General features: G+C 37.0%; 1 protein-coding gene across 1 annotated transcript in view; it reads left to right on the top strand.

The window, feature by feature from the left end:
- LOC150090034 (queuosine 5'-phosphate N-glycosylase/hydrolase) overlaps positions 1-12,312 on the top strand; it is an 80,845-nt gene extending 68,533 nt beyond the window's left edge. The window contains exon 9 of the mRNA XM_090368946.1: positions 12,148-12,312. Within this exon, the coding sequence (XP_090225072.1) occupies positions 12,148-12,312 (165 nt within the window). The remainder of the gene's footprint in view (positions 1-12,147) is intronic.
- Positions 12,313-13,016: the final 704 nt, after the last annotated feature.

Genomic DNA, 13,016 nt, shown 5'->3' with positions numbered 1-13,016 from the left:
AAAAGGGGATTTTAGTGGCAGATCAACATGGAAATAGCATAACAAATGTATGGGAATATAAATTCAAGTTTAAATGAGAATATGTTTACCATTGTGAAGGGCTTACATAAATGGTTTAAATCTTACTTCCAAAGATGTTACTGTGAAAGAATGATTTAATTCCCTAGTCCAGAGGATTAAATCAATTCTGGAAGTAAAATACAGTGAAAACAGTACCTTTTAAAACTAATTTGTAAGAAAGTTTAATATGCTGAGAAACATTATTCAGTAGAGGTAAGTGGGTGAAATTTAAGATGGAAAGTTGGATGATGAAATTTATCTGTAAGCCTTCAGATAAATCTGTTTATTTGAGCCTTCAGATAAATCTGTAAATTTATCTGAAGGCTCAAATAAAAACAAAATAGAAGAGTTATTTAATATCTTAGAAAGAGCAGTTAAAACAAAGAAAGAATGGATTAGTTAGAGATTTCAATAGCAGAGATGGAAATGACAATTACATATACAGATATTTTAGGAAAATTTGTAAAGGTAAACCTGTAACAATAACTGTAAGGTAAAACAATAACTGTTAAAGGTTACTAAGATTTTGTGCAAGCTATGCATGATTAATTACAAACACTGTATTCCAGTATAAAGATAGCTGCAAATTTATGTGAAGGAACATGATAGGAAAAATAAAAAGAAAAGCACACTTTACTGTATCATTATAGAAAAGGATCTTAAACAGTTAGCTTAAGATACAAGGTATATAGAGCATTTGAGACTGGAAAGAATTTAATTCAAATTACTGACAGTCAAAATGCCAACATTCAAAATTAGTTAAAAACATTTCAAATTCAAATGCTTCAAAACACTTTCATTCAAAATTCCAGTGGTTCAAAATACCAATAATACAATATGATGAAACTTCAAAATACTGTACTGATAATTCAGTGTATGACAGTTTGAAATCAAGCAGCTTAAAACAACAACACTTCAAAATGCTGAAAGATTCAAAATGCCAACAGTTCAAAACTCCAATCATATTAAACATAGCCGAGTGGTCAGGAGCGAGAGTGCAATAGCACATGCTCTTTGTGAGTGGACCAGGGCTCAAGCCTGTGACAACTAAATATGATTAATGTTTGTACTGATGATTTATTGTAAACTCTACTGGCCTGGTGGTCGTGCCAGGGTTATAAACGAGAACGTATAAACTGCCAACAGGGTAAAAACATCAAAATGGCTATACTACTGCTGTTCTAGCTGGTGTGGTAGAAGTTAGTAGTTTGAATAAATTTGATGAACTAGACAGACTACTAGAGGTGATGGATAAATGATATGGGAAGTATCTTTTTCCCCCCTTTGGCCATACTGTAAGCTTGCTTCCTTGCACTATTTGCCACTACTATTACTAATTAGTATTAGTTTATTTATTATATTTTGAAATGACAACTGAACAAAATGCTGACAGCTTATAACAGTTTTTAGTATTAACCCATTTCATTGTTATTATGTAAAACATATACATTATCAACAGTTCAGTCAGAATCTCTCTTGGAAGTTTGCTGATTGGTTTCATGAGTTATCATGAGGTGATAAACCAAAAAACTTGGGTGTATCACTAATTGAATGTTATTATTATATGGGGACCAAAATAACAGGATAATCAGTTTTTTTCTCATGGGCCATGTACAAATTTTATATGTCAGAAATACTTAACATTCACTTTATATAGATTTTAAAAGTGGCGTATCTTAACAGAAAATGTGCATTATCTCGAAAACAGTTCATTTGTGGCTCAATGTTCACTGGGACATTTTTGCTTATTTTAGTTTGTACTTTTCACCTTTAAATTATTGACCATCATTTTTGAAACACCCTGTATACAATAGTTGTCCATTCTCTTTTCTTAACCCCCTAAGGATTCTTGGTAACCGATAAGACTATATGTATAAGTACACTTCTGGGAAGGGCGCAAATAACAGAGGAAATTTTTTAAATAATGACAGGATGTGCAATTGGAATTTTAACATGTTCTGGACTGTCAATGTTTTATGCTTGTCAGCATTTTGACTATATTGCATAATTGGCAGCCCACACTATGTAGGATCTTGTGTTCCAATAATAAATTTTAAAATGTATTAAAATTCTCTTCAATTTTTTGAAATGATTTTTAAAATGATCTTTGTCTTAAAATTATGTCGAAATACGGACATTCCTATTTTTGTTTTGGTTACCACATAGCAATATTTTATTGGGATAATTGAATAAAATCATCTCACAAGAAATATGAAATAATCTCTTGTACTTCCTGTGACATGTATGAATGCTGTACGTTAACAAATGAGACTTTTCCAACATCTTGCCAGTGCTGATGCTTCTTCATTATGCATTATTATAGGCTAAAAGCATTTTCTGAATAAACTCTCTTTAATGAATTAAATTAGATTTTAAATATTCAAGTTTCATTATACTTATATGTATAGAATGTTTTTAAAATCTCTGTACTCACACAGTTGCATATATGTCTGGTTAAATTTGCAGGAGCAATATATAACTTGATCGATGTGTAAACCTATTGTATATATTCATAATGCTTTAAAGGAAACACTGGATGTGCCATCCATATCCATTCTGTACTAAACATGTTTAAACCAATGACATGCTTTTGGTAACATGGAGAAGTATATCCTGACGAATGTCTGTGATTAACTTGACAACTTTAGTTATTCAAATGAGTGTTGTTTGTAAATGCCAGCTCTTTAAGATATCCATAGAGAGAAAAAAAAAAAAAAAAAAGAGGTGAGGTGAAGTCTGGTGATCTTGGAAGCCAGTTATGGTAAATTTAAAATATTCGTTTTTTTTTAGTTCATGAACAGTGCAAACCTGTACCATCATCATCATCATCATCATCATCAGCCATTTTCAATCCACTGCAGGATGAAGTCCTCTCCAGCAACTTTCCAGTTCCTTCTGTTTTGTGCAATTGCCATCCATTTACTACCCACAAACTCATGAATTTTATCTATCCATCTCCGTTGTTGTCTTTCAGGTTTTCTCTTAGCTCCTCTTGGGTACCATTCTGTTATTTTCTTAGTCCATCTGTCATCATGTCTTCGAGCTATTTGTCCTTCCCAAGACCCTTTTAGTTCTTTAGTTTTGATAAGATTGTCTTTTACTTGAGTTTGCTGCTTAATCCATGTGTTTCTCTTCTTATCTAACAGTATGATTCCCAATATAATTCCTTCCATTCTTCACTATCTAGTTTTCAGCTTCTCTTCCATTCTTTTGGTAAGTGCCCAAGTTTCACTTCCATAAGTCATGGTGGGGAGTATATATTGGTTCATTATTTTACGTTTCAGACAAACCGGAATATTGCTCTTCCGTATGTGACTATATTTCCTGAATGCTATCCACCCAAAATATATTCTTCTCTTGACTTCCATCCATTTATCATTATTACAGCTAATGACTTGTCCCAGATAAGTATATGACTCCACCTTTTCAATTACTGCTCCTTCAATCATTTCCCTTTCTGTGGCATACTTGTTCATCATTACTTTTGTTTTAGCCATATTCATCTTTAGTCCAAAATCCTTATTAACTGTGCATAACTGATTAAGATTTTCCTCTAATTCTTTAAGATCGTGGCTTATGACCACAATGTCATCTGCAAATCATAAATGGTTTAGGTACTCTCCGTTCACATTGACTCCTTTCTGCGACCAGTCTAATCTTCTGAAAGCTTCCTCAAGGGCAGCAGTAAACAGCTTCGGAGATATTGTGTCTCCTTGTCGAACTCCTTTCTCGATTTTAAATTTCCTACTGTCTTTGTCTAGTCTAATAAAGGAGGTAGCACTCTCATATATTTTCTTCAAAATCATAATATATGGGGTATCTATGCCTTGTCTTTCCAGTGCCCGAAACATTGCCTTATGCTGTATGGAGTCAAATGCCTTTTCATAATTCACAAATGCCAGGCATAATGGTGTTTTATATTCATTTCCTTTCTCCATTAGCTGTGATATTACATGAAGATGATCCATAGTTGAGAATCCTGTCCTAAAGCCAGCTTGCTCTTTTGGATGATTCTCATCAAGTATTCTTTCTAATCTGTTAGTAATGACCCTTGTGAACAACTTGTAGATGTGGGATAACAAGCTAATTGGTCTATAATTTCCAATTTCTGATTTATCTCCTTTTTTATGCAGCAAAACTATGATTGCATTATTCCACTGCTTAGGTGTCACACCTTTTCTAATGCACTTTGTGAAGAGCCTTGCCAGTTTTTGTGTTATGTCTCTTCCTCCCAATTTTAACAACTCTACAGTAACTTCATCTTCCCCCGGAGCTTTCTGATTCTTCATTTTCTTCAACGCATGTTCTACATCATCAGGAAGGATATCAGGTATATTGTATGTGTTACTAATTTACGATCCATCTTCCGCACTACTGGCATCATTCCCTCGCTCCTTGTATAACTCTTTATAGTAGTCTTCTGCTATTTGAATTATGCCTTCTCTGCTATTCATAAGTACACCATTGCTATTCTTCAGTTTCAGTATCATTTGTCTTTCTGTATTACTGCTTATGACTGCTGATTTAAATCCTTTGTTTTCTCTTAATGCTTGTTCTACTTTTCTTGTGTTAAATCTTCTTATGTCCTCTCTGAGTCTCTTTCTAATGGCTTTGCATAACTCAGTATACTCAATTTTCTCCCTGTCAGTGTTTTTCTTGCTCTTCATTTGTTGTCTTCCGTTCATCATAACAAGTTTTTCTTCACTAATTTTTTCTTCTTTGAATTTCTTTTTTCCTATAGGTTTCTTAGGCTTTATCACTTTCAGAAAGTTGTAATATTCCTCGTCGATATCTTGGTCCTGAGCAGCCTGCAGAAGCTCAAACTTGTTCTTAAGTTTCAGTACATACTGCTTTTTCTCCTCTTCAGTTATCTCAAAGACCTTTGTATTATTTACTCGAGTCAGTTTTTTCCCTTCTTTGCTTACATCTATATCAAGTGTGCATCTTACCATTCTATAATCACTTCCAAGATTTACCTTATTCAGGATGGTAACATCATTCACAATATATCTTCTGTTAGTGAGGATGAAGTCGATTTCATTAGTTGTTAATCCATTTGGACTCTTCCATCTCCACTTTTTTTCACTCTTTTCTTGAAAAAAGTGTTCATTACTGATAATCTTTGAGATTCTGCAAATTCCACAAGTCTTTTACCTCTTTCATTTCTTTCATCAATTCCAAAATTTCCTATAGTTCCCCTTTCTGCACTGTTTTGTCTCTTTCCAACCTTAGCATTGAAGTCCCCCATAATGATAGTGTAGTGAGTTATCTGTTCATCTAGAAGACTCAATTTCGGTGTACATTTCTTCAACCTCTCCATCATCATGGCTCGATGTTGGTGCATAAATCATTATAACCTTTAGCTTATACCTCTTAGAAATCTTGAGTAGTAGTCTTGACACCCTTGGTGATGTATTTTTGAATTCCAAAATGTTGTTTTTTATATCTTTATGGACCAGAAAGCCAACTCCACCTTCACTCCTTTCACTGTTTCCATTGGTGTACAGCAGATTTCCACTTGATAAACTTGTAAGTGATTCATTTCTATATCTGCAAAAAGGCCTCTAAGGTTGGGGTTATAGATACCACAAGTTTAAACAAATACACCAACCGTTTAAATAAACTGATTTAATGATAAAATAATACTAAATAGTATACTGAATAAAATGATACAATAAAAACTGTAAAATAATAATTTACACAGTTTATATTCCCTACTATCTGGGCTTGTCAGATTGCATTGTGAGGCTGCTTCACGACTTTCAGACACGCTGTGTGCAGCTCCCGGGTCGGAGATTGTACACAGTGGTGTCACATGTCAAAGACCCCATTACTAAGGACTCTAGTAGTGGGGTCGTATATGAGATCAAATGTCCGGATTGTGGGGAACGGTATGTGGGGGAGACTACTTAAGGACCGTCTGAGGGAACATACGAGAGCTATACAGACCGCAGAGCTCAATAAGTCCGCCATTGCCGAGCACTATTGGGAAAAACAACACCAGGTCTCCCCTGAGAATGCTGTCATCCTTGACCGGGCGCATAGATTCTGGGACCGCAAGTGGCTGGTGAGTTTGTGGATTGGGTCATCTGGTAACAATAGTATGAATAGAGATAGGGGAGTTTGGCTCCACCCCCTTTTGGAGGCTGTGGTCCTTGCCAGAGACAAACGTTTTAATTTGCCACACTCCCAGACCATTTCCGGTTCCAGCACACATGAAGGGAGTGTTGAACATGCGCCTCGTCAGACACGTGTGCCGTGAGCCTGATATTTAAGGATGTGTCGCTTGAACTTCATTATTGTTGAGAAAAGAGGCTGATGTCCCCGAAAGCTTCAATGGTGTTTTATCGCTTTTAAATTTATAATTTTTAATGTATTTTAAATTCACCAATTCATTTTTATTTGTTTTAAAGTAAATCAGTTTTTGGTAAATTATTATTTTACAGTTTCTTAGCACCCTCTGCTTCCACTCTAGTCCTCTCGCTGCTGTAAGAGGGGGAGTGAAAGCCGCTGGGGACTGAGGGCCATTTGTTTCGTTTTGCTGTCATATGCTGGAGGGTTTGGTCTTTTCCTCTTCATGCTGACCAGGCATCTTGAAGAAAACTACTCTACACGTTTGTTGCCACCTAGGTGACGTAACAGGGCTTACCATCGAGAAGGTGTGCATGAGTGGATTTTAGGGAAGCAGGCCAACCGGACTTCTCCTAAATCTTCTGAAATAGAAAGATATTGAATCTATCAGTGTTTTAGACTGAGTGTCTGATAACACACAGAATGCCTGTTCCCCTCTAAGCCCCTTTACCAATGACAACTGTACCAATGACATTCCAACTCCTCAGTACCTTTTTGGCAGAAATATGTAAATCTCCAGTTTATCTGAATAATTTGTTTGGACTCCACTGTATTCATCTTTGAATGCCTGCAGTCACGACATCTGAAATTTTATGCCTTGCCACTATACAGTTTGTTTGTTACACAGCCAATCTCACTAAATTTTTTAATTGACTCCCATATTTGAGTTTGAGGACGAGAGTTTCCTGTGCGGACGTGCCTTTCTGCCGCTACTGGAACAGAGAAGTTTTTTCTGATTTATTTTCTGCTTTATTAGTTTAAATTGACATATTAACTTATTTCTAGAGTAGCTTTATATTCCTATTTACGGTACTTAAAGTTAAAGTAACTTAGATAGAGATTTGTAGGTATTACTTAGTATCGGAAAGGGTATCAAATACACGTGTTTACCGTTCATAAACAGCCGCCATTGTTACGTGAAAATTAATCAGTAAATCTATTAATCTTGTCGAACTTCATTGGCAATTAAATTGTACTTTTAACTATACATATAACCACTTAGGTTACGGAACATAAATAATTAGTAAAAATAAATAATTAATACATAACTTGATACGGAAGTTATATAAAGGGACTACGTAGATAACACTCGTTACTGAAACGCGATACAGCATATCCGGAATTCGATAGCATTAGCTTTGTATAGTATAGTGCATAATATAATATTGTCAATTAAATTGTTCTTTTAACTATATATATATAATGACTTAGAGTACAAACGTAACAAATAATTAATACATACTTGATACGGAAGTTATATAAAGGGAACTCGTAGATAACACTCGATACTGAAAAATAAATATAGCGTTATAACTGTGTTAAGATACAAGTTTAAGGTTTTAATTTTGTTCTGAAATTGTAATTTTACTGACATTTAAATCGAAATCATGACTCTGACCAGAGCAGCAAAGCAAAAGGCTCAAGCTAATGGGAGTGCTGTGACTCAGAGCAGCACTGAGGGGGGCAGTTGCCCTCTGAATCACAGCCTTTTAAGATGCACTGTTTGCTTGATGTTTGCGGAGCAATCGGGTACGGGACATGATACTGCCATGGGGGATGTCTTTGTGTGTGCACGATGCAAGGAGTGCAAGGAAATTAGGCGACAACTCGGCGTTGTTATGGGCCTATATGAGAGCTTGAAGGACAGGGTGGATGCCCTCGAAGGAAATAAATTGAGGGGCCCATCAAGCTCTCAGCTGCCCACATCAACGCCAGAGCTTGCACTTGGTCATCTTGCAACACAGAGGCAGCCCCCAAGGCAAAATGCGCTGGTCCCGAAGGAACTAGTAGTTGTTGGTGACTCTATTGTCAGGGAAACGGGGAACATGCTTTGTAAAAAGGATAGGTGGAACAGGACCAGGGTATGTCTGCCAGGGGCAAGGGTTGATGACGTTGTAGAGAAGATATCATCTTTTAAGGGCACAAAAGGTGATATAGTTGTACACGTTGGCACTAATGACATTAAGAGTAGGAGACCAGCGGAATTACTTAACAAGTACAGGTCACTGTTGAAAAAAAAAGCCGTGAAGTAGGGTTAAATTTGAAAGTGTCTGCAATTCTGCCCAGACACGATAGGAGGGAGTATATGATGAGAGCCTTGTCGATCAATTCGGCCCTGGAAAGATTGTGCAAGGCTCAAGGGGTAGAATTTTTTTCAGCCTGGAATGTACTTGTTAACAGGAGAGATTGCTTCTACAGGGATGGGATACACTTAAATAGAAAGGGTGCAAGAATATTTGCTGATGCTATCGAGGCAGTGTTAGGTGGGTCGGAAAACTGCTAGCTTGGGGGGAGACAAAGACTAATGGATTAACAGTAGCTACTGGCAGAGGTGAAAGAGATTCTTGCACTGCTTCTATTGGAATGAGCAGAAGCCTGAAAAACAAGATGCAGGATATTTCAGAGACTGCTGGAAGTCATTGTGATACAAGTAAACACATGGGTTGTGTTAGGGTAGCTAAGAATAGAAACAAGTGCAGGTATACTTGCGTGTACACCAATGCTAGGAGTTTAGTAAATAAATTTGATGAATTTGAGGTATTGCTCAAAACATCAAAGGCAGATATTGTTGGGATATCAGAGACATGGTGTCACACAGATATAAGGAATGCAGAACTGGAATTTGGGGAGTACAATGTGTATAGAAAGGATAGACAGGACAGGAGGGGAGGAGGGGTTATGCTATTAGTTAAAAAACACATAAAATCCAAGGAAGTGAAGCGAGTCGACATTGATGGACAGGGCAGTGTCAAGTCAGTTTGGTGTGACATAAACATAGGTAAATCAAAATTGAGAGTAGGAGTGTGCTATAGGCCTAATGACTCTGATGAGTATAATAAGATACTGTACAGGGAAATAGAATGGGCCAGTAAATCAGAGAGTCTTATAATGGGGGATTTTAATTTCCCAGATATTGACTGGAATTTGTGGGTTGGTCACTCACACACTAGCAGGGCTTTTGTGGATTTATTGGATGATTGTTTTCTACACCAGCATGTTCGGGAGGCAACTAGAGGGAGTAATACTCTTGATCTGATTATCAGTAGTGATTCTTCATGCATTAGGAATCTGCAGATAAAGGAACCACTGGGTGGCAGTGATCACAGTGTGCTGAAGTGGGATTTACTCAAGGAGGTAACTACCATCAGAGGCAAAGGGAAGGGTTTTTGCTTTCGTAAAGGCGACTATGATGGTCTGAGACAGTATTTAAATTCTATACAGTGGGACCAACTGATGATGTTACCAACAGCAAATTCAAAATGGGAAGCATTCAAGGAACTAATCTTGGAAGCTACCAGGCTTTACATACCAACCAAGAAATATTGTTCAAGGTTCAGGCCTAAATGGTTGTCAGATGAACTAATGAAACATATGGCAGAGAAGAAAAATGCATGGGATACATACAAATTAATGGGTGACATGGAAGCCTATGATAGATATAAGTTGGTCTGTAACCAAGTCACAAAGGAGATTAGGCAGGCAAAGGCAGATTATGAGAAATCCTTGGCAAAGGATGCAAAGAAAAACAGAAAAGAATTCTTTACCTATTTAAACTCAAGAAGGAAAGGGATGAATCAGATTGGTCCACTGGATGTTGATGGTTCAACAGTTGAGGATCCTGCTCAGGTGGCTAACAATCTAAATGAGTATTTTGCATCTACATTCACACATGAGGAGTTATTCAGGAAGGGGAATGTCGTAGGTGAAGTAAACATTGGCAGTGAGCTAGATTATTTTCTAATAACTGAGAGGAAAGTGGAGGAGAAATTGCTGAGGATAAACATAAAAAAGGCACCAGGGGTGGATGAGATCTATCCAGTTATATTAAAGGAGGCAGCAAAGGAAGTAAGCAAACCCTTAGCCATAATTATGAGAGCTTCTTTGGACTCAGGGGAGGTACCCATGGACTGGAGATGTGCAAATGTAACTCCAATTCACAAAGGAGGATCAAAGGCTGACACAAGTAATTATAGACCTGTTAGTTTAACTTCGGTTCCAGGAAAATTAATGGAGGCACTGGTTAAAGAAGCACTGCAGGATCATCTGGACAAGAATTCAGTTATAGTTCAGACACAGCATGGTTTTGTTAAGGGCGGGTCTTGTCTGACCAATTTGATTGGATACTATGATGTAGTCACAAAAGAACTGGATGCAGGGAATAACTTTGATATTATATATTTGGATCTTAGAAAGGCTTTTGATACTGTTGCGCATGGAAGACTGCTGCACAAATTGGAGAAGTGTGGCATTGGAGGCAAATTGCTGCTATGGATAAAGGGATGGTTGAGTGGCAGAAGACAGAGAGTGGTAATCAATGGACACTGCTCAACGTGGACTAATGTTATTAGTGGAGTTCCTCAGGGTTCAGTGTTGGGTCCATTGTTGTTTTCTGTATTTATAAATGATATTGATGATGGTGTATCAGGCTTAATGTCCAAGTTTGCAGACGATACCAAGGTTGGCAGGGTTGTTAAGGACACTACTGATACTATGCTGCTACAACAGGATCTGGAAAGGTTGAGCAGATGGGCTGAGAGGTGGCAAATGAAGTTTAACATTGACAAATGTAAAGTACTACATATGGGAAACAGTAACCCCAGATCAACGTATCAACTCTGTGGTACTACGCTGACACTGGTAGAGAATGAAAAGGACCTGGGGGTAATTGTGCAGGCAGATATGAAGTTCTCTGAGCAGTGCAGACGAGCTGCAAGAGTAGCTCATGGTGTCTTGTCAATGATATACAGGAATTTTTCTAGCAGGGATAAGGATGTGATTATTCCCTTGTATAAGGCATTGGTCAGGCCACACCTTGAGTACTGTATACAGGTCTGGAGGCCTCATTTCAAGAAGGATGTAGAGCTGCTGGAACGAGTACAGAGAAGGGCAACAAGATTAGTGAATGGAACAAAGGGTTGCTCTTACAAAGAAAGGCTTAAGTTTTGCAAATTACAGAGCCTGGAGACTAGGCATCGGCGAGGTGATCTGATAGATGTGTATAAGGCTTTGAATGGCTTGAGCATGCTCAATGCCGATGGGATTCTTCCTCTTGCTCAGAATAATCACCTGAGAGGGCATAAATTCAAATTGAGGAAGGACGGATGTCGGATAGATGTGCGGAAATTTGCCTTTAGCCAGCGGGCAGTTGGTTTGTGGAATAGACTCCCATCGCTTGTTGTTGAAGTTGATAGCCTAAATAAATTTAAGGCTCAGCTGGACAGGTATTTCGAACGAACGGAGGGGTGAAATGGGAGTAGTGGTTGTTTTTTTTTTTTTTTTTTTTTTTTGGCTGATGCTGAATAAGCTTGCTTTCTTGCATCATATGCCTCTAATAATGCTAATGCTAATATATGGTGGAATTAGTATGTGTCTTGCAAGTTACTCCACATTAACTCATGCATCTTTAAAAATTGTCTACACTGTTATTTAACTTCTGTAAAATTCTTCAGAGGAACTGAGTTTGAGATATAATAAAGCATCTTTTGTGGGATTAATGCCATGGCTTACTCAGTAAGTGAATGGTGTTAAGTGAATTGCATGAGTGATGTCATGCACATGATGTATGCTGCCATCTGTTGTTAAGCATCTAATATACATGTCATCGAAATTTTACATTATTCCCATAAATATAAACAGAGACATTTAATTATAGGGGTTCGGGGACTTTAAAAACAATGTATTACTAAATTGCATATTTACTTTTTCACAGCTTTAATAACTTTCCTGTTATTACAGTTAATATGTGAAGAACTTCGCAGAAGAGCAAAAACAGAGAGCAGACTTCAAGCAGTCCAGATAAATGCAGTATTAATTGATCATTTCTTATGGAATTACAGGAGAGATAATAGTGATCTGATGAAAGATATACCATTTCACAAAGTGCGCTGTGTATACTACTAAGTGATAACAATATGGCGTCCAATTTTTTAAATTTTTAGTGATGCAGAAAATTGAGGTATTATCAATCAGTAATGGATAAAAACTGCATATATATATATATATATATATATACACTTTTTTTTAATATAAAATAAAGGTCTCCATACTTGGACACAATATTCCAAATTTGGTCTTACAATTGCCTTATACAATGGGATTATGACCTCTCTGTCTCTACAGGATATTGTTTGATAAATCATCGATAGGACATCATGGGCTTTCCTGGCTGATTGCCTGCTTACACTGTCAGAAAAATTCATATCTGCCCATATTGTAACTCTCAGATCTCTTTCTACCTCTACTGAATTCAGTGATAGGAAAAATCTTAGAGGCAATGATTAATAGTGCAATCCAAGGATTTAGACAGATATGGCATTCTGAATAACCGACAATGTGGTTTTGTTAAGGGAAAATCATGTTTAACTAACTTAGTAGGCTATTTTAACACAATTACTCATGAGCTGGATGTAGAGAACAATTTAATTCAATTCCACCAAGTGTATAAATTATTTTGGAGGTGCTATCCCTAAATGTAAGACCTTGTATTTTGCTGCATTAAAACATAGCTGTCACTTTTCTGACCATTCCTGAAGCATTTTCAAGTCATCCTGAAGAGTGCTGCTTGGCACTAATTATTAACAACTCTCACAGTCTTACATTGTCTG

This window comes from Mastigoproctus giganteus, chromosome 2 (assembly GCF_048544385.1).
Source record: "Mastigoproctus giganteus isolate SK-2022 chromosome 2, ASM4854438v1, whole genome shotgun sequence".
NCBI classification, from domain to species: domain Eukaryota; kingdom Metazoa; phylum Arthropoda; class Arachnida; order Uropygi; family Thelyphonidae; genus Mastigoproctus; species Mastigoproctus giganteus.
The sequence above is the reverse complement of the archived record's forward strand: the minus strand, read 5'-3'. Positions and strand labels throughout refer to the sequence as shown.